At 37.7% G+C, this 23313-nt stretch overlaps 3 protein-coding genes across 3 annotated transcripts; 1 reads left to right on the forward strand and 2 right to left on the reverse strand.

Annotated features, from left to right (window-relative positions):
- Window positions 1-1159: 1159 nt before the first annotated feature.
- On the reverse strand, window positions 1160-3907 carry LOC126601905 (bZIP transcription factor 12-like). Its single transcript, XM_050268673.1, has 4 exons — window positions 2968-3907; window positions 2759-2830; window positions 2589-2618; window positions 1160-1615 (listed from the first exon to the last, which is right to left on the reverse strand). Exons 1-4 carry the CDS (start codon window positions 3679-3681, stop codon window positions 1535-1537), a joined length of 897 nt encoding a protein of 298 aa, XP_050124630.1. The 5' UTR covers window positions 3682-3907; the 3' UTR covers window positions 1160-1534.
- Window positions 3908-14662: 10755 nt separating this feature from the next.
- Window positions 14663-16090, forward strand: LOC126605633 (basic blue protein-like). Its single transcript, XM_050273044.1, has 2 exons — window positions 14663-14871; window positions 15740-16090. The coding sequence occupies exons 1-2, from the start codon at window positions 14697-14699 to the stop codon at window positions 15931-15933; spliced, it is 369 nt and encodes a 122-aa protein (XP_050129001.1). The 5' UTR covers window positions 14663-14696; the 3' UTR covers window positions 15934-16090.
- A 1520-nt stretch (window positions 16091-17610) lies between these two features.
- LOC126601431 (basic blue protein-like) lies at window positions 17611-19753 on the reverse strand. Its single transcript, XM_050268143.1, has 2 exons — window positions 19472-19753; window positions 17611-17977 (listed from the first exon to the last, which is right to left on the reverse strand). The coding sequence occupies exons 1-2, from the start codon at window positions 19644-19646 to the stop codon at window positions 17778-17780; spliced, it is 375 nt and encodes a 124-aa protein (XP_050124100.1). The 5' UTR covers window positions 19647-19753; the 3' UTR covers window positions 17611-17777.
- Between the last annotated feature and the right edge of the window lie 3560 nt (window positions 19754-23313).

The raw sequence follows: 23313 nt of genomic DNA on the forward strand, positions 1-23313 counted from the left end.
CGTACCAACCGTCCTACCAACCATACCATACCAAATTATTACCAAAAATTTGTATCAATTGGTAATGGTACCGTACCATACTGTTTCGGTATTTGTACCGTACCATATTGTTTCGGTACGATACTAGTATCCAAAACCAGTATCGGTGGTATACTGTACCTACCAATATTATTAATATTATATTATGTATTTAGTCATATAATTATTTGAGGGCAAAATTAATATAATTATTGTAGAAGTGTAAAAAATGTATAAAAAAAAAATATATACACTCATAGTGACAAGCTTTACAATTTTCTTGAACGGTCAGCTTCAAAATCCAACTCTATAATCCATAAATCTTAAATTTATATTTAACCGTCGATTGTCATTTACTCTTTATTCTTCTTATTGAATTTTATTTTTTTAATTTTCTTTTTTGAAAACATGATCATCTGGCGGAAGTAAGAAGATGAATGGTTCAGATCTTTGATATCACGTTTCGATATTTAAGGTTAACTAAAATATGAGTCGATGTCATATAGTTTGTAGAAACTTTATAAACATCAAGCAATATTTTCACTAACCGTAAAACTTTGAACATAATATCAACGATTCAAACCGTTCATCTTTCTGCATCCTCTAATAGATCATGTTTTCAGAAAGAAAATCCAAAAACAAAAAAAACAAAATTTGATGAGAAAAATAAAACGTAAATGTAAACAACAATCAACGGTTAAATTTTAATCTATGATTTATATGATTATAATGGCGAATTTCAAAGTTAAGCTCTTCACGAAAGTTGTAAAACTTGTTATTACGAGCATTTATATATTTTTTTTATATTTTTTACACTTCTACATTAATTAAAAAATATTAAATTTTAGGCAAACTAAGTGATGTAAAACAAAATGACAATTACTATTGACATACCATATCAACCAAAATATTTGGTATACTGATATTCGGTATACCATATCAACCAAACTATTTGGCATACCGATATTCAGTATATCAAAAATTTGATACAGTAATAGTAATAGATTTTACCATACCAAATATTTGATATGGTAATTGGTACAGAGGTTTTGGTACGGTAATGTACCAAAACCACCCCTACATATAACTCAAGTCCTATTTAGTTACATATTTACAAATCGTGAACGGATCAACATCGGTATACCACATTCGAAAATCTCCCACGAGTAAACAAGTAACATTGGTATGAATTAGTCCATCGTCTAGCACCATCGGCTTGCCCTTCAATCGGGATGAAGGGCAACCGATGTGCTGTAAATGAGAAAGGTTATTTCTACAAATGATAATTACAATGGACTTGGCAGATGTTTGTGAAGGATCTCCCACAAGCCGTCGATGGAGAGCATCCACCATTACTTGTATCGAAATTAATTCAAAGCTTCAGCTGTACCCGCTTCTCTTTACGAAATCCGCTTCGACTACTAAAAGATTTAACCAACACCGTTTTTCTTTTTCACGTATTTATATACCAAATTTCTTGTATGTATGACTGCAGACAACATGGGTGGTACCGCATCTACCAGTGCATCGAATGTACTCTGCGAAGAACACGTGGTGGTCTCCGCTTCTCTACGATAGGAATGAGGTTCTCCATGAGCTGCAAGTGCAGACAGAGTGAGAGAGAGTTAGATCATTTACTCACACTTACAAAATGCAGCTTGCTCTATATAAAGAAAACAATGAAATCAGCAAGTTTGCTATGCACGAACCGGTTTGTTGAGTTATAAGCTATAGAACTCAATACTAAGCAACCAGGTGGCGTCTACATTAAAAAAGGTCGTACCCAATGCACAAGGCTCCCGCTTTACGCAGGGTCTGGGAGAGGTGAATGTCGGCTAGCCTTACCCCCATTTATGGAGAGGCTGCTCCCAAGTCTCGAACCAAGACCTACCGCTCATGGGCGAAGGCACTTGCCATCGCACCAAGTGCGACCTCTACATTGATCGCTAAAAATGAATTTCTGCTAGTGAGACGATTCCCTATCCAAGCTTTATCCGTGTTTAACAGACCTCTACGATCATGTTTTCAACAATAGTGTGACGGAGTTACCTTATTTCTCTTGCATCAGAAAGGTTAAAGAAGCAAACGAAACCTTTTTATTCTCGTGGAGCCATTCAGATTCTTTCTACCCATCCCATAATCTGTAACTGGCAATGTTTTTCTACCCATCCCGGGAACCTGCTACGTAAGTGATGGCAATGTTTCTTAAACAAAAATCTTATTAGGTACTGTTCTACAGAGCAATCTTCACAATCCAAGGTCAAAAATCAGTAAAAGCTAGAAAGTATACGTACTTCAAAACTTAAAGCTGAATGGAAGGAGAGTTCGATTGTATGCGATATGAACTAGAATCTGCTACGTATAACATGATCATCCCTACAAGTTGTTTATGATATTGAAAGAGATAAACACACAAAGACGGTTCACAGTTCATAGATGTATCCAGATTCTAAATAGCCAGGCATCTGCATATGTAATGCAAAGATCTCTCTATTTCTCTCGTCGAATGTATTGAAAACGTTATTTCACAAAGTATGAGAAAGTATTCACGAAAACAGACATAGACATACCCGCTTAAACCTCTCCTTCTTCTGCTCGGCCTGCATCCGAAGTAGAAGATCACTTAGGCATAAACTCAGAATGCAAAATTCATACGGGATTAGAGCGAAAAACCGAGTTTTAAATAGAATGGTAAAAGTATATGACCAAATTGTAAGAAGCGATTGAAGAATTAATAGACCTGTTGTCTGAGGAGCCGCGCATTTTCCTCCTCCAGCTGCGTTACCAGAGATTCGAGCTCTACGGTGTAAGCCTAAAATCGCAATTAAAACACAGCAATTTCAATAACCGATTTCAGATTTCTGTTTGTTTCCAATCAAATTAAATTAAACTAAATCAACATTTTCTCAGTAACCAAACAAACATGATCCGGCAAAGAATGAACCGAACCTGCTTCCGTTCCCTGGACCGAGCAGCGGATTCTCTGTTCTTGATCATCCTCCTCTGCTTCTGCTGCGTCGCCTTATCCAGCGGAGCCTCCTGCACCACTCTCCTCTTTCCAGCTCTCCCTCCTCCGCCACCTCCTCTGCCTCCGCCTCCACTCGTCGTCCCGTTCGCGTACACCAGCTGACCCTGAGCAGCTGGAGGCGGGGGAGGAGGAGGAGGAGGAGGAGGCTGCACCTGGAACTGCCCGTACCCAATCGGAACTCCGCTGGCAGTCACGTTGACGTCCTCTTCCCTCACGGCCCTAGCCCTGGTGAGAAAGTCCTCCAAGGTCATCTCCTCCATCCCACCGCCACCGCCTCCTTCTCCTGCCCGCACCTGATCCCCGCCGTCTCCCTCGGCCGTTCCCTCCTCCTCCTCTCCCATTCCCACTCCCACTCCGCCGGCGACGATCTCCTTCCAGACGTCGTCGACGGACCTCGGCTCGGCGTGATGCTGATGTTGCTGATGTTGCTGATGATGATCGTTGTCGTCCATGTCGTTGGTGGCAGTGGAGCTGTAGATGTTCTTGAGGATGTCGTCCATGGTAATAGACGGATGCTTGCGATGGTCGTCGTCGTTGTCAGCCATGAGAGTGGAGAGGGAACATATAGACTCTCTCCGCGGCAGATCCGAATTCGTGGTTGAAACCACCACCATCTTCGAAGACGCCGCCATCATCCTCGCAACCCTCTCCCGGAATTCTAGCCCTCTGATTTGATTTTTCCTTTAATTTTTTCTTCTTCTTCGACGAAGAATTCTGATGATTCTCTTTTTTATAAATAAATTAAATTCCAAACCAACAAACAAAACGAACCAAAAGTCGTGATGCTCAAGGCTTAACTGTGTGTCCGGCTGCACTGCTTACTGGTTTACCATAATTATTATTAGATTTTAATTAATCGTCATCCAATCATTAATCCTGCATGATATGCTTTGCCACTTTACACTTAAGAGCCTCTAGATATTTTTCACTATGTCGACAAGACGAGCTGATATATCAAATATCATAATATAGAAGTCATTGTATACTTAAAAAAAAAATTTCAATTACTTGTATTATGAAAATTGGTGCGACCAGTCTGTATTCTCAATACATTGAAAATAAAACTTCAAAGTTATGTTTATTCAGCTCATTGCATAATAATTTCAAACTCTTTTTCCTTCTCTTACTGTATATTAGTGTCGAATATTGAGCATCTCCAACCACAAATGCAAAATGCCTTAGAATGTGTATTTTACATTTTGCAATAACTTATGTGAGTTCGATACAAATATTGCCACTCTAGCCTTTTGCAGTAACTTATGTCAGTTTGATGTCTACATATAAGAAACAAGCAACATGGGATTGTTTAATATTACACCATTGACACAGTGGTATGATTTTGATAGGAATCAGTTTTATAAATTAAATGTGAGACGCATCTACTTTTTCTTTTTGTATTTACGGTTGGTCACTATTTTTCTCTATCTTATTTATTGTACAGACATCAAACTTATGATTTTAATATATATAGAACTCAAAAATAAGAATCACTTTCATTGCACTCATATTTTCCAACTCACTTTAAGAATTTGATTCTTATATTATTGTTATCAAACTCATTTTTCCAACCCGAAAGACCTAAGAAAATGAACGGAAATGAGGTTTGTATAGGTGGCCATAGAACATCCCTGTTTGGGTTAAAACTTGAACTTTGGGCTTAAAAAGGAGTCGGCCCAAAAGAATGACTAGGAGGAAAGGAACCTGAAGCCCAGTAAAAGCCCAGAAGACAGAAAAGGGCTTTTCCCGACTAGGTACAGATCATTTGAACCACTTGTTCACCTACCTAGAGACCAAGTGGTGTAGACTAGCCAGCTAATCAGCCCAAAAGCATTTTACAGTGGCAGTACAAGTAAAAAGCCGATGAGTCATTGCCCTTCAAGCTGCATTCGGGCAAGATTAAAGTTACAAGAGGCCAAGCAAACTGTCTATAAAAGAAGAAAGAGAAATCAGAGATGAGGATACTCAAACAACCAAACAAATACAAGCATAAACTCTGCTCAAACCAGATTTGCTTTCAATGAAGCTGTAGTCAGCCCAAGCCTTCATCCCTTTCGGGATCAACCCTCACCAAAAGCCTTTGTAAAAGCTCTGCTACCTTGTCTCTATCTTGCTGTAGTATCGATTTCCTTCTGTAAATTCATCTCCCTATCCCTCTTTCTAAGCTCTCAAGCCCCTCTATAAATCACAAAGATAGGAAGTTGCAAGACGACCAGTCTTGCCTGACAAGGTGAGACCTTGCCCGACCCTTTTTGTTTTTGTCTTTTCATTCATAAGTCTAGTAATATGTTGTATACTTCCACTTGTATCCAAGTTAGTTCTAGCAAGTTGATGATTAAAAGACTCCTCAATGCTTGAATCCGATTGGAATATGTAGTCACAGTTTAAAGCAGATCTAAATTCTAAACCCTCGGGCATGTAAGATTGATCATTCAAAACTCCTTGGTCTCAAGGCATAAAAAAGAACATTATGTGGACTTAACCCATCCACGATAACGTTTGATAACAAGAAGTCCGAAGTGACTTAGGGCGCAAGTAATCGACCTATTTCCTAGTTTTATTTCTGTTATATTATGATTCTCGTAGAATGTTTGAGTATAGAAGTAATTCTGATGCCTCAAGGCCTACACCTAAGGCCCTACAAAGGCATCTATTTGGATTCATTCTGCTCTTCAGGCTCGGGTAATTAGAAATATAATAGTCATAACACTTCTGCAATCAATGAAACAAACATTATATGTTCGAGTACTGGGTTAGTTATTGATTGAGAGCCTCAAAGCCTACACCTAAGACCCCACAAAGGCACATTTCATAACTAAAACAGCCTCTCGGCTATATATACAATTAAAATGCAACATCTGTTTTACATCTGCCATACTAAAGATGGCAGTGGCACGCCTGAACACCTAAACGTTAATCTTGACTAGGAGCCTCAAAGCCTACACCTAAGGCCCTACAAAGGCACCTTTCAAAGTTAACCATGTCCTTCTCTTTCAGCCTTGCCCGACAAGCCCGCCAGAGAGCAGAAACCCGATAGAAAGCATCAACCGGCGCCAACCTCTCAGGGAGCTGTGTGCTCGTCCGCTAGGAAACATCCCCAAATGAAATTCTAGCCACGAACATAGTTTTGGCACGCCCAGTGGGACACCTTTAATCAGATCTTACTTACCAAAGAAATATGTCAAGAAAACCTGAAGATTTAAAAAGAGCGGATGTTCCAGAACATTTTGATGAAGACTTGCAAACTACCTTGTTGCAAATGTTACAAAGACTGGAGAGCGCCTCCGCATGCTTCAGAAAGAAAGCAGACTTGGTTGTAAGACTAACTATTCCTATATCTTTACCTCAACTTGGGGAAAAAGATAATAGGGAAAGAGAAAGACTTAAAACCAACCAGCAAAAAGAAGCAATGGTGGCCAAACATACAGATCCTTTCTCAGAAGCCCCAGTAAATATGATCAGTATGGCATGGGCCGAGAAGGGGAAAGAAAAGGTCGTAAGGGAAATAGAAGAAAGAATACTGGCTAACAAAGCCACAAAATGGGTGATCAGATTGGCCGAACATCCAAAAGTAGCTATAATCAAAATGATGGTTCTTTGCAGTAAATGTCAATGCAAGTGTGAGCTCGAAATACCACCAGCAGAAGTCCTCATGGATCATGAGCTGATCAGGAGGAATGAAGAAGAAGAAAGAAAAGAGGCCCGTGAGAAAGTTAGGCGGACTGCAGGAAGAGAGACTTCCCGAAGTGTTTTTCAGCGGTTAGGAGGCGATCCCTAGCCCAGAGCTTTATCAGAGATATTTTGTAATCATGAAGCTTCTGAGGAGGCAAAAGACAAGGATGCCAAAAAGCCAAAAGAGAGAGGTGTAGAACATCTTCAATATGGCCATATGGGAAAAGAAGTTAAGAGAAATGATAGGATAACAAATCCTGTCAAGAAAGATAACCATGCCCGCCTCGGGCGAAAATGGTACGTGGTTGGGAAAAATGGACAACCCGTTAAACAAATGGGAGCCTCTATGGTTAGAAGGGTCCAGAGGCAGCACAAAGCCTACATGAATTCTTTAAAGACCCCCGCGACGTCTGAAGCATCTAAGAATCAAAAGTTTGAAAAAACGTCATCTGGGGGGAATAGTCAGTTCCGCTGGAGAAGTAAAAAAGAGGTAGAGAGAGCTAATAGTAAAACAGAAGGGGAAGGAAACCATGTACCGCAAAGCCTACATCCTGGGAAATATAGGATCTTGAGGAAAGCTCAAGAAGATATGATCATGATGCCAACTCCCGGATGGAAGACAGAGCCTATTTGTTTTGGAACTGTTTCGCCTGAAAGGAAACCACATTCTCTATCATTAGTGGATCCTTTCGGTGAAGTTCCAAAGCAAACACCATATTCAGGCATGAATCAACAGGAGGGAGCACCAGAACCACTGCTTCTAGAAGAAGCGATGGCCTGGTTAGATGAGTTCATGGAACAGATAGGGAGCAAGAAAGAAGAACTGCCAGAGCCTAGCAATTTTCATATCAACATGGCGTATGTGTTATCCGCCATGTTTGGTGCCGAGCCTAATCAACCTGCCACTATGGAATGAGACTATGTGACGACGGAGCCAATGATGGCTCATGTCGGTGTTGAGATAGTTGGAGAAAGAGAGTCGGGAAAAGCTGAATCTTCCGAAGCATCCAAAGATGGTCCTTTAAGGATCTATACGGATAAAATGGTGTTCAACTGTCCAAACATGTTACTAGCCAACCATCTTAAGCCAATATATGTTGCACTCATTTGGAGTGGGTGTCTTTCAAAAGAATTTTAATTGATAGAGGAGCGGCTGTTAATGTACTGCCAGCCAAGCAAATGAAAAGAATAGGAAGAAGCACAGAAGATCTTATTCCTACGGACCTCACGGTTTCAAGCTTCTCGGGCGCTATCACCAAACCTCATGGGATATTGCCTTTAGAAGTGGATTTGGGGTCCAAACAAATCATGTTGGCATTCTTTGTGGTAGATTGCACTTCCACCTATGGAGCCTTACTTGGAAGGGATTAGATCCACCAAAGTTTCGCCATACCCTCCACTCTACATCAACAAGTGGCTGTTTATCATGAGGCAGGGACAGAAGGACTAGGCTTTTGGGAGATGGTGGAGGCCAAATCACGGCCATTTCTCCCTACAGCCAATGTTGCGGAAGTGAGTTTCTACAATCTCAATGTAGGAATTCTAAAATGTTCAGGAGTTGATGAGAACGGCGACCCTACTAAGGTGACGGCCCAAAAGCTTTTAGAACAAGGAATGCTCCTTACTAGAGAGAAGTGGATAGACCTTGTATCGTCCCAACACCCCTACATCATCAATGATAGAACAAAAGAAGAAGGATCAGGTAATGGCAGTCAGGTCCCTGATCAAAAGAATGTTGGTGTATGGGAAAGGAAGAAAGTAAGAAAATGAGCTCTTTGATAAAGAAGAGCAGGAGTGGCAGCTAGGATCTCCGACCAATCAGGATAAAAGCAGAGAAGAGCTTTACGGAGAAGAGTTGGATATGGCCATACGAATGGCCGAGTGTATATATGACTTGGATGGGCCAGACGACTTGCCCGAAAGCCCGAAGTTAGTTGAATTTTTGTGCACAGAACCAGACAAACCACCACCAGAGGTTCAAGATCCTTTGGAAGTCATTGATTTGGGGATAGAAGAAGATCCAAGACCTATACAAATTAGTGGCTTGTTAGAAACTAATGATCGGTCAAAGATTATCTGTCTTTTACAAGAATTTAAAAATTGTTTTGCTTGGCATTACACTGAGATGCCAGGTTTAGATTCAACCTTGGCGGAACACAGAATGCCCATCAAGGAGGGGTATAAACTTGTTAAGCAAGCACCGCGAAAGATGTCAAAGGAGATAGAAGAGAAGGTTAAAGAAGAAATTGAAAGACTAGTAAAAGCTGGATTTACTAGACCAGCTAAATATGTAGAGTGGTTAGCTAACATTGTACCCGTTTTAAAAGCCATAACAAAAGCAGTACGATGTTGTGTTGATTACAGAAATATTAATGCCACCACACCAAAAGATGAATATCCCATGCCCATAGCTGACCTGTCCATAAATGCGGTAGCAAAACATAAAGTCTTATCTTTTATGGATGGGAATGCCGGATATAATCAGATAAAGATGGCCCATGAAGATATACATAAAACAGCTTTTAGGTGTCCCGGTCATATGGGGGCATATGAATATCTAGTCATGCCATTCGAGCTCAAGAATGCTGGTGCAACCTACCAAAGGGCAATGAATGCCATCTTTCATGATTTAATTGGCCAAAACATGGAGGTGTACATCGATGACATCGTGGTAAAATCCAAAATAGAAGAGCAGCATCTGACAGACCTCAGGCAAGCTTTAACAAGGATAAGGATCCATAAGCTGAAAATGAATCCAAAGAAGTGCGCATTTGGAGTAAAAGCGGGCAACTTCTTGGGGTTCCTGGTTCATCAAAGAGGAGTAGAAGTGGACAAAAACAAACCTTGGGCAATAATGGAGTCGCCTTCACCCACCAATAAAGTACAACTTCAGAGGCTGCTAGGTAAAATTAATTTCTTAGGGAGATTCATTGCCAATTTAGCGGGCAAGATCCAACCATTGACTCCTCTGCTGAGACTGAAGGATAAAGAAGATTTTGAATGGGGACCACCACACCAAAGGGCTTTTGACAGCATCAAAGCCTATTTGACTTCTCCACCAATGTTGGTACCACCTCAAAGGGGAAAACCCTTAAAGCTATATATCTCAGCTTCAGAAAAATCAATCGGAAGTTTACTAGCTCAAAACAATGAAGGTGGGAAAGAGCAGGCGGTGTACTACCTCAGTAGAATTCTGACCGAGGTAGAAACAAGATACTCCCCAGTGGAAAGATTGTGCCTAGCTCTATATTTCACTGCCGGTAAGCTGAGGCATTACATGTTACCTTGTCACGTGCACATCATTGCCAAGACAGATGTGATAAAGTATATGTTGTCAAAACCAATGTTGACGGGAAGGATTGGGAAGTGGATTCTAGCATTATCAAAATTCAGCTTTCAGTATGTACCCCAGAGGGCAGTCAAAGGCCAAGCAATTGCCGACTTCTTGGCGGAGCATCAAGAGTCTCAAGATGAGATAATCAATATCCCGGGGACCCTGGAAGTTACTAGTGTTTGGATCCCGCCAAGCCAAAATATCTCGGGTAAAGAAGAGTGGGTCCATCAAGAGATAAAAAAAGTGACTGGCCTCTGGATTACTCCTTAGAAGCTTTATTTTGATGGTTCTTACACTCATAAGGCCTCTGAAGCTGGGATTGTCATTGTGAACCCCCAAGAGGTTTATCATTATTACTCGTTCCTCCTAGATTACCAAAGGAATACCAATAATCGGGCAGAGTATGAAGCCTTAATAATTGGTTTGGAAATCTTGATGGATCTGGGGGCAGTAGAAGTAGAGGTGTTTGGTGATTCAGAGTTAGTAATAAACCAGCTCAATGGGGATTTCAAGTGCAAACATATCACCATGGCAGGGTATTACTTAGTGGCCACGCAATTGCTGAGTTATTGGGATTTTGAGATATCAGTTAATCATGTTCCCAGGGAATCCAACCTAGCAGCCAACAAGATGGCGCAATTAGCCTCAGGTGTGCCCGACATGGGAAGGTCCTTTCATGATTAGTCGAGTATTAGACAAGGGAGGATACTACTTGACGGACCTCGAAGGAAATTGGCAGAGACATCCCATTAATGTCAAATTCTTAAAAAGGTATTGTCCTACATTATGGGATGTTAGAGACTGTTATATTAAGGAGGATGCAAGATAAAGCAGGCTTCGGGATGTCAAAGTACAATGTTTGTTCATCAACCATTCAAGAAGACAGAAAGATAAAAAGTTGATAAAATAATGTTTTATTCATTTCGACAAATTGGTGAAATTTACATCAGATTCTGCCTCAGTGCACTATGTATGGTTCCTTTTAGATGCAGTGGTGTCTTAACCAGTTTTCTGCTATCTTCATGGATAGAACCTGATCAGGTGATCGGGTTGTGCGGCCAAGATGAGCTTGGTAGAGGACCCTCAATACGAACCATCACCAGGTATGATGGTGAAGCCCGACTTATCAAAGCAACGAGCAAGATGGCAAGCTACCAGAAAGAGAATACCTGACCAAAGGTGTTGGAGACAACGGGGTGTTTGACCAAAGGCGTTGGAGATAATAGACATTTGATGAAAATCCTTTTTCACATGAAAATGGAGTTTTAGGAAACCCCAATTGAATTCGGAGGAACCTATTTTCCAGTTGAGGGAGAAAAAAGAGAAGGCTGAAGAAGATCTATTGGCTGGACAAGAGCAATTTCGAGCCTGAATTTATAGAAACCTCAGAGGATAGCTCAAAGGTCATGAGAATAGCAAGAGATGCAAGATTGCATTCGTCCCGTTTAGAAAATACAAGTTCGATGGGAGGTATACAGGTATGTGGCTATTCAATCAATATTGGCGCCTGGAATTCCAACCTAAATATTAATTGAAGGGGGCACTGTTTGGGTTAAAACTTGAACTTTGGGCTCAAAAGGGAGTTGGCCCAAAATAAGGACTAGGAGGAAAAGAGCCCGAAGCCCAGCAAAAGCCTAAAATGCAGAAATAGGGCTTTTCCTGACTAGGTGCAGATCATTTGAACCACTTGTTCACCTACCTAGAGACCAAGTGGTGTAGACCAGCCAGCTAATCAGCCCAAAAGCACTTTACAGTGGCAGTACAAGTAAAAAGCTGATGAGCCATTGCCCTTCAAGCTGCATTCGGGCAAGATTAAAGCTACAGGATGCCAAGCCAAACTGTCTATAAAAGAAGAAAGAGAAATCAAAGATAAGGACACTCAAACAACCAAACAAATATAAGCACAAACTCTGCTCAAGCCAGATTTGCTTTCAATGAAGCTGTAGTCAGCCCAAGCCTTCATCCCTTTCGGGATCAACCCTCACCAAAAGCCTTTGTAAAAGCTCTGCTACCTTGTATAAATCTTGATGTGGTATCAATTTCCTTCTGTAAACTCATCTCCCTATCCCTCTTTCTAAGCTCTCAAGCCCCTCTATAAATCACAAAGATAGGAAGTTGCAAGACGACTAGTCTTGCCCGACCCTCTTTGTTTTTGTCTTTTCATTCATAAGTCTAGTAATATGTTGTATACTTCCATTTGTATCTAAGTTAGTTCTAGCAAGTTGATGATTAAAAGACTCCTCAGTGCTTGAATCCGATTGGAATATGTAGTCACAGTTTAAATCAGATCTAAGTGCTAAACCCTTGGGCATGTAAGATTGATCATTCAAAAGTCCTTGGTCTCAAGGCATAAAAAAGAACCTTATGTGGACTTAACCCATCCATGACAGCCTTTGATAACAAGAAGTCTGAAGTGACTTGGGGCGCAAGTAATCGACCTATTTCCTAGTTTTATTTCTGTTATATTATGATTCTCGTAGAACGTTTAAGTATAGAAGTAATTCTGATGGGAAGTCTCAAGGCCTACACCTAAGGCCCTACAAAGGCATCTATTTGGATTCATTCTGCTCTTCGGGCTCGGGTAATTAGAAATATAATAGTCATAACACTTCTGCAATCAATGAAACAAACATTATATGTTTGAGTACTGGGTTAGTTATTGATTAAGAGCCTCAAAGCCTACCTAAGGCCCCATAAAGGCACATTTCATAACTAAAACAGCCTCTCGGGTATATATACAATTAAAACGCAACATCTGTTTTACATCTACCATGCTAAAGATGGCAGTGGCACGCCTGAACACCTAAACGTTAATCTTGACTGGGAGCCTCAAGGCCTACACCTAAGGCTCTACAAAGGCACCTTTCAAAGTTAACCCTGTCCTTCTCTTTCAGCCTTGCCCGACAAGCCCGCCATAGAGCAGAAGCCCGATAGAAAGCATCAACCAGCGCTAACCTCTCGGGGAGCTGTGTGCTCGTCCGCTAGGAAACATCCCCAACTGAAATTATAGCCACGAACAAACCCTCCATGAATTTATAGGGTCAATAGTGTAGAACTATTTGCGGTCATTATATATTGTATTGACAATCAGAAGATGGTCAACAGCTGTGCTCTTATCTAAACGGAACGCTCCCCTACCGATGTATTTTTACATCCAATAGCTTCTACCCACATTTATTATGATACTTTATGCACCAAGGTAGAAAAACCATGTGTTAATTGTAGATGCAAATTTCCGCCGTCTTCTCCTTTGACGAAAATGCACTTGCAAAATAATAACTCCTACGATTAAGGCCAAAAGCCTCACGCACCCATGATGAATGGGGGGGAGGGGGTTTTGGCCGAAGAATCTCTGATACCAAAGTTAGAATTCTGAAAATAATGTGTTTAGGAGTTTGTGGGTAGCAAATGGCCTAGCATTTTAGTGGGAGAATATGACTATTTATAGGGGTGTGGCCGACCCTATTTGGAGAATAGTGGCCGGCTATATATGGTGAATTTGTGTGAATAATTGCAAGATATTATGTAAAATAATATCTTGCAATTAACATGACAATTAATCCCAAATTAAATAGGAAAATTGGGAGTTACCTTTTGAATAAGGATTTGATGAGGAGTGATGAGAAGGATTTGAATAAATATCATTTTAATCACCTTTGACTCTTCCTTGATTGAGCCGTTATTGTCTGTTGCATGCGCGTGAGAATCCATATGTGCCTCGAGGGTAATTTTGTCCTTTTAACCTAAAAATCCATGTGTCACCTCCATAATTTTCTTGATTATTTTTTGCTCCACATTAACCCTATCAATGTTAAGGAGATTATTTTAAAAGGGAAACTCTCCATAGATTCTCTAGTTGAAAATAAAGAGTTTAGGAAAAATTTAGAATGTTCTACAATCACTCAATTCTCAAATACAACTTCAATACTTTATTCTTCTCCGCAGGGAGGCATTTATAAGATAACAAAGGAGCAATACTAGAAAATAAACCAAAACAATCCTAGACCAAATCAAATCATATAAAACCTTTATTAAATCATATAAAATCACTAATTAAATCAAACCTTAAAATACTTTCCCTTTTATTTTCCAACATCTCAACCATCTCATGTTTTGGCACAATGTTTTATAATGTTGGTACGAGAATTGACATTAAATTGTGAGGTGGCAAAGAATCTACAGAAATCCTCTTTAATGAGTCCTGTTAGCATTTCTCATAAACTAATTATACATTACGATCATAATGCATTTCCCGTTATTTACTCTCTTTTTTTGGGAGAAAATAAGAAGTAAATAATGGGAAATGAAATGCAATACGATCGTAATCTAAATTAACCATCTTTAAGTGGCTGGTCTAGATCCAGTGTCACCTTTTGATTTTCTTAGACAAAATGTATTTGAAGTTTTACCATTTTTATGAAAATTCATTTCTTTATTATTTATTAAAAATAAGTCTATTTCTATCTCTCTTAGGAAATAAAAAAAACTATATTCTAAATACAAATTTGAAAAAAAGAAAAACATATCTTTATAAAAATGGTAAAACATTAAAAACCCCAGATTGAGTTCCTATAAAACGTGAACAACCACCACATAGGTTCCATATAGTTTTACTCTCGCCTTTGTTCGACCAGGAAAAACCAGAAAATGGCCACCCAGCTTAGAGGCAGTGCAATTGTTACCGCAGTGATAGCGATAGGGTTGGTGCTTCACGGTGAGATTGCTCATGCCAAAACCTTCACCGTCGGAGAGGGTGATGGCTGGAACTTCAAGGTTCATGACTGGCCTAATGGCAAGAACTTTACAGCCAATGATACGTTGGGTAAGTTTTATGATTTAAGTTGCAGCCAATTCATAAATCATGTGTATGTGTTCGTTTGATGACCGTTTTAGTTTTGAGTTTTATTTTCTACTTTTTGGGTTAACATACGAGAAATGTATATTAAAAAAATGGGACAATAAAAAGAGCAATGGAGATACGAGAAAAGCATACTAATAGAAACAAAGTTTTGAAAGTGATACCAACTGAAAATGATTTTTTGTTTCATTTTATGTGTTTTGCTGATATATTTCTTCTACATCTCTCTTATTCCCATTCATTCTCTCATTTCCTGTTATGTATATATTTCCACGTCAAAATAAATATTCGAAACAAAAAACGAAATAAGTTATCAAATGAGCCCTAAATTTTTTTTACTTGTTGGAAATTCGGTGCTTTGGATAAAAAGTGTTGAGATATATTGATCAAGAATCACGATCAACAAAAGATTATTGATGAAAAAAAAGGGAGTGATTGAGTTATGCTACATCATTGATTTTAATAGAGGTTAACAAATGTTTTCCAAAGAAACATTTTAGTGAAAAAAATAAAATTTGAAGGATGAAAGCTAAAGTGGATTCTCTCAAAAATAGGATTCTTCATAGACTTTCTGTCACTCCACAGTTTACCGTCAATTCTCGTGCCAACAATACAAAATATTGTGCAAAAAAATGAAGTGACAGAAAGTCTATAGAGAATCTCATTTTTTAAAGAGTCTATCGAGAGCCGAAGAAACTTGTGGGGGTATATATGGCACGTTAGTGCCCAAAATATAAAAATCTGGTATTCCTAATATTACTTTTTTTGTTAATTCATACATTAATTTAATTAATTGGTATCTAATTTGATTGCAATGGAATCTTATTTGCAGTGTTCAAATACAATAATGCATTCCACAATGTGGCAGTCGTAGATGAAAATGGTTACAGGACATGCACAGTCGGCGGCAAGCTCTTGTCGACGGGAAACGATGTGATCAAAATTCAGCAAGGACAAAACTACTTCATCTGCGGTTTTCCTGGCCACTGTGCTGCTGGGATGAAGATAGCAGTCACTGCGAAATAATAATATAATTCCTCACTTTATTAAGATTTTGTATGAGGCAAAAGCCTTGACTGAATGTCTTAAGTTTAAGTAAAATCAGTGAACTATGTTTGTTCTTTGAATCATATGTATTGTTGGTTTGAATAATTAATTGACGAGGGTGTGTTTTTTCCCTTGAGACGAGGGTGTCTATTCGGTATGTACCATTGAGTAGTCCGAAAAATTAACGATTAGGTCTTGCATGTAGAGGGTCTAATGGACATGTACAAAGGTTAAATCTTGTATAAGAACCCATATAACTGAGTGGTATGTAGCATTGGTGTAAAAATGTGCCACTAAAACTTAGGAGCATTGTAGCGGAAACTCGCTAGTTATAAGCAAATCCAACCCCACCACGTATTTGAGTTAATTAATTTTTTTACAATTGTGGAATTACTACCTTAATTTACATTGTAAAAAAAATACTTATACTCAGATACTCATTTTGGAGAAGGAAAAATCTTATGTATACAGACACTCTATGTGATCTACAAATTTAGTTTTTCTATCATTACTCAACTAATGAAGAAGGCATTGCAATCCTAATCATTTTATTTTGTACTTCTTTTTCTTTTCCTTTTCTTCCTCTTAAAAAATAAAGTCAAATCCCCATAACAATTTAATAAAGAAGGCATTGCAATTTCTTCTACCTTTTTTATTTTATTTTCCCTTTTCTTTAATTATGACACTTTATAAACCGAGCAGCAGCACAAAGAGTCTTTTTTTTTTTTTTTTTTGTCAAACAAAGTGAAATTCATTAGATAAAAGCTAATACAAGGTTAGAAAAGTCCACAGACAAACCAAAACAACCAAGCACCCGCGCTATGAGTGCTCCTATAATCTTACCATAATCTTATCAGGTAGTGCTAAATACACTTTGAGAGCCACCCAAACCCTAAGCATGTCTCCAAATGAAATCCATGGAGGAAACACAAGATGAGCCGCAGGAAAAGTAAATTTAAGGCTTGCCACCGACCCCAATCAAGGAAAGGGGCCGGGCTGCCGGCGGCTGGAAACCAGAGTTTGCGAGTAAAGGTCTTGGCGGGGGAGAGAAGAGGGATAGAGCAGAGAGAGGCCACCTTATCGTGGCTTACTTAAAGTGATCTTTCCCAATGGCGACCATTGAATGGTCCAATGTGGCCCTAAAGCTAGCACCAAGACTCTCAGACTATTATTTCTTCACCCACAAAGTAGTGGTGAAAAAGTTACAAACAGCGTATCCAGCAACATATATTTTGCTAGCATATATAGTGCTCTCATAGTGGATCATCAAGGTTATTAAAAGTAGTTTGCTCGCTCAATCAAAAAAGAAAGAATGAACGTAGAGGAGGTAGAATAGATCGTACATAGACAGTAATTGGAGTTGGCACCTCTCATAAACGCATAATTTGGACCGACTAGATAAGGCATTACGTGAACTTCCAGGGCTGGGGAGAATGGCCTTTTTTTATTTAGGAAAACTAACGAAAATGACTTCAAAACTTTGAATTTTAACGATAAGGATAAAATAAATAGTATCAAATTTGACTTTTTAGTGTAAAAATATAATTTTTCGTTAAAGTAAACAGTACCGAAGACTTTTCGTTAAAACTCCATTTTTATTTACTTGCGGCATAGGCATGGCAGGATAGGGCTTTGCTTTAGAAAATGACCCCACTATTATTTTCTTCATACAGATTTTTTTTTTTAGTCATTAAATAAGCAATCGCAAAAATAGACAGGATTAAACAAGAGTGTATTGAAAAAAAAGGTGTGATATATAAGCTAGTCAACCTCTAGTTAGGCAGACTTTATTATTAGGTAGGTAGGAAGGTAGGAACACTACACTAGGCAGCAGTAATGGCAATTTTCATTCCAGATTGGCAGTGACCGGGGAAATTGCAGATGAAGAAGTTCTGTCCTTTAGCAAGTCTGATCTGGTCTCTTCCAGTTTGATATACCTTTGCAGCTCCTGGAGTGTTGCATGTCTGGTACCCGGCTTTGTTCACAGCCACCACGTTGTGCGCAGCTGCCCCGTAGTTGAAAACTATATATACATACTTGTTAATTAATCATATGTTAATCCATGCAACACAATATTAGTTAACTTTTCTATATATATATAGGGGTTTTTGAACATTAATCCTTGTAAAAGATTAAAATTTAAAAAAAACCTGGTGCTAAATTAAATATTCAATTTAATCCCTTGAGTGTACTTTTATCAAAATTTACATTCAATTTTTGTTATTTAATGCGTATTTTTATTTAATCTCTCCATATTAAATTTTAATTTTATTAATATGCACATATTTAGTTTTTTTTTAATTAGAAATGAATGTAAATGAGAAAATATTAAAAAAAATTTGTGATACAAAAATATATAAATACATAAGTGTTCAGAAATGATTGTGCCAAAATATATAAAATTGACTTTTTTGTACCGAAATATTTGTACCTACATGATTGTACCAAAATATATTATAATGAACATAAATGTATGTACCAAAATGTATTATATAGAATTAATGTACCTAAATGTCAATACCGAAATGTATGTACCTAAATGTCAATACCGAAAATGTATGTACCTAAATATCAATACCAAAATGTATGTATCTAAATGTATTTACCGAAATATAATAATTGAATTAATGTACCTAAAAGTCAATACTCAAATGTGTGTACCAAAGTGTACGTAACGAAATACATTATATTGACCGAAATGCATTATATTGAATCAATGTAACTACATGTTTGTACCGATGGATATACCAAAATATTCAAATGTATTAATGTACCTAAATAAAGAACATACAAAATTGTTATCGGAATATATATTATAAAAAAATTAGTTGCCTAAATGTAGACATTAAAATATATTATGATGAATGAAATAAAAATTAAATTTAAATGTAATTAATACATTAAAATAAAAATAAAAGGATAAAATAAAACATCAAAATACAACTAATAAATGATATGATTAAATGTGCTAGGGACTAAAATTGGATTTTAATCTTACATATGGTTATAATCTAAAACTCATATTTTTTAAGGATTAAAATGAGGTTTTCTAAAAATGTTTTTAGTGAAAATATTTTTTATTTCAAAAGTAGTTTGCAAGAAACATAAATTATGTGTTTCTTGCAGGAAGCACTTTAAGTGTTTTTTTTTTTAAATTCACTTGTACTTTTATTAATGATTAGTTTCTTAAACATTTTCATTATAATGCTTTCAACCATTTTATAAACATTTCAAACGAGCCTGCAAATTACAACAAGATGTCTATTCTCTCCTATACCAGCAAAACCAAATCCAGTCAAACTCATCATGCATGTTTTTTCAAGATCTACTATCTATTAGAAAATAATACATTTTAAGACTCAAAAAATTACACATTCTTCATGATTTCACATCGAAGTCGAATATGTAATGACTTTTTAGAATACTGATAACAACTTACATCGTAGTAAAATGATAAAGAAATGATCATTGCATGCATGCTCTGAGCTAGGGCAAGGATATATCAAAATTTACTAACCGAGTATGTCACCGGCTCTAAAAGTTTTTCCACTAGGCCACCCAGCAACATTAAAGGTCCAACCACCTCTATCCCCAACGGTGTAGGTTTTTGCATCCGCCCACTCACAGTGGAGCAGCAAAGCGAGGAGGAGCACCGCCGTAACAACCACTGCACTGCCTCTTCCCTTAGCCATGATTTCTCTTCTCTCCCAACAACACACAGACACAGTAGAGAGAAGGACAGACAAAGATCTAGCTAGATAGAGATCGGTAGTGGGTGATGGGTGAGATAGTTGGGTCTCCCCTCCTCCTATTTAATGAAGTGGTAGTGGAGACGTAGGACCCCTTTTTTGTCCCAACACAACAACCGAAAGGCATGGGGTTGATGGGTGTCAGGGAGTGGCTACAAAAGCCATGATATGCGCATGAAAATTTTTGGATGCCCCTTGACTCCCACACACTTTTCCTGACTACTGAGAGAGGCATTGAAGTCACCCAACATTAATAAGGGTTATTTACATATAGGCCTTGAAACTTCTATTTTTCAAACAAAACCCTATCTAATTTTAAACATTCAAATAAAATTCAAATTTCAAATAGACTGTATGTCGATAAATATATAACTAACTATTACAACACATTTACAACTTATGCCACATAATCCTAATTTGGTTAATAAAAAATGTTATTACTCATCCTAATTATGATGAGCAATTAAATCCATATAGATATTTTACCTTTCTTGCATCATAAATATTAGTAACATATATAAATTAATTTACCATATTAAAAAAATAGACATATCTCGTACAACAACAAAAAAATTGTTTGAATCATGTATTTACCTACATATAAATTAATTTACCTACTTATAAAATATTTATACTAATTTACCTACATATAAATTAATTTAACTATTTCTACTAATTTACCTACATTTAAATTAATTTACCTATTCCAATAAAAATTAGTGATATTAGTGTAGACATCGAAATTGCGGTGAAATAAATGTTCACCAACGCATTAAAATTTTGACGTGTCAGGGCATACATGGCATATGCCACGTGTCATACAAATTGTACACATGGTGTGTGACTCGACAAAATAAGAAGAAATACCCTTGGAGGATTACACAAGTATTTTCTTCTCATTTTGGGCAATGACAAAGCATGCACATATCAAGTTTAAAATGATATTAAGTGGAAAATTAGGCCATAAAATTACCACTTCAAGTTTAAAATTGTATTAAGTGGGAAATTAGGCAATGGTGCTTGGAAAAGAAAAAAATATTTTGTGGTGGTGATTCATTCTCAAAGCCTATAAATAGGCTTCTACATCAAGGTATCATCAACTAATTTACAAATACATTTCTCTACTCCCAAATTGGAAGAGAATCCCCCAAATCTTTAAAGCTTTGAAACTCTAAAGCTCTCAAGCAAATCCCGAAGGATCAAGAAAGCCCTCTTCGTTCTTCATCAAATCCTCCTTCAAGATCAAGTCCCAACGGCCCTTGAAGAACTTCCACCAATTCAAGATCAAGTCTTGACGGCCCTTGAAGAAAGTGTTCATCGTTCATCATCCGTTCATCCTAAGATCAAGCCCCAACGGCCCTTTGGATCAACAACATCAACAAATCCACACATCCGTTCATCCTAAGATCAAACCCCAACGGCCCTTTGGATCAACAACATCAACAAATCCACACAATTGTTCATCCTAAGATCAAGCCCTAACGGCCTTTTGGATCAACAACATCAACAAATCCACACAACTGTTCGTCCTAAGATCAAGCCCCGACGGCCCTTGAAGAAGCTCCCAACCGTTCATCCAAAATTAAGCCTCAACGGCCCTTGGATCAACAACATCCATAAATCAACACCTTACGGAGATCGAATCAGAGGATCAAGTTAAAAGAGATCGTAACCCTATAAATCCATTAACACCAAAATATTATTTTGTGCACGTTGTTCTTGTCTCTTTTGTTTCAGAAAAACTTCGTGTTCACAAATAGATAATGTTTGAATGTTGTGGATTTGTTGTAGGCAATTAAATAAACTTGTAATCTAATGCCCATAAATCATGTAGGTAAATTAGACAATTTTGGAAGTAAATTAGATCCTTTAAATTTTGGTTTGATGGAATAGGTAAATTAGACTATTTTGTAGGTAAAAATTGCGCGGAACATATAGCTTTTGTTTTGTGCATTAGGGATTGGAGTATATAGGCAATAGTTGAAGCTGTTTTAGGTTTATTGTTGTGTCGGTAGGTAAATTAACTTGTATATTTAATGCACAAAATCATGAAATTAGTATTATTATTTTTCAATCGACACCTTATAATAATTTGAAAGTTAATACATTGAATGAATGGCATGAAATATTTTGTAAAATAAATATAATTAATTAAATGGATATAACAAGTAACTGATCCAAAAACCCAATCCAAGTATTAATAGGTGTAGTTTAGGCATTCAGAAAATACACAATTTGAAAAGCCAAACTTAATGGAAGAATTTTCTTAGTTTGAGCCTAGTCAAACTTTAGTTAAGAAAACAAAAGGAGATGGGTTTTAGTTAAAGAAAATATAGTTTCAAGGGGTAATGTGAAATTTTCAGAAATAATAATTTGTGTTCGGATTTGCCTACAGGTGCACTGGTTAGAAGATGCGATTATAAGACGGAGGATCGGGTCAAAATAATTAGAGAAAGACCTAGGAAGAATTTGAAAGAAACTTTAAGGAAAAAATATGGAGTACTTGGAGCTAACGTAAGATTTGGCGCAAAACCAAGCGCAATGACATTCTAGATTTATATAATTGACTATACTTAACAGGATAAGACTTGATTGTTGTTATTATTTGTTGGAATTTGCCTATATATTCTCGTTTTCTTCTTTTATCTCAATTGTTCTAGAGCATGTATTTCCAACGGGGTCCTGATTTTGGCATTCCTGCTAAAACGATTATTTGATTTATTGGAGTTGTTAGCCTTTAGTGAGTGGTTTGATATGTCATATCTCATTGTTTGCAATCTGAGCTTTATCTTGTATATTAGAGTATGGTTTGATATGTATGTAGAACTTCATGCAAGTACTCTTGAATAATTATGTCCAGTGATCTAATTCTATATTAAGCACCTAAACATTTTTTTAGTTGTTTATACACGAATCGCTTGAGACTAGTCATTCTCGTAGTGAATCATACCCGACCCGATATGTCCACTAAGACTCCGAATCGAGCTGTGCTAGTCGACACCTGGAATGTGACGAAGCCATAAAGTGTGGTGATGTGGAAAATATGAATAAATTTAAACCTAAAAGTGCCTAAATATAAGAGTGCTTTGTGAGCGACAATGAACTCATTTCCCGCGTGATTACAAAGCATAAGCAAAGTACAGTAAAGTAAGATAGTGATTATACCATCATAGGTGGCTCCTATACTAGGATATACCAAGAATCCTCATCGATACGGAAGCTCAGCTACTAAAACCTGGAAGGGCGAAAAACAGAAGGGTGAGTGATCATTTGTTTATATATATTACGGTTTCCAGAAATGTTTTAAATTGATTATGCATAGCAAGCCATGATTTAAATGTGTTATATTTAAATATTGCATTATGATGAGATTTGTGATCATGACAAATGATCCTACGGAGGCGCAGGTAAGTTCTGGTGAGTTATTATGCGGTTGAAATGGTTGCATTATATGAGCATGCGTATGTTCAGTTATAGCTAATCATTACTGCACCCCGGTGTTAGTGCTCTCGCTCTGAGCCAGGGCACAGCCTTCACGTGATGTTCACATCCTGTACCGCACGGTCGTCTTGGATCCAAGTAAGTGATAGCCTATCGTACAGACTGCATT

This window comes from Malus sylvestris, chromosome 15, assembly GCF_916048215.2.
Source record: "Malus sylvestris chromosome 15, drMalSylv7.2, whole genome shotgun sequence".
Lineage (NCBI taxonomy): Eukaryota > Viridiplantae > Streptophyta > Magnoliopsida > Rosales > Rosaceae > Malus > Malus sylvestris.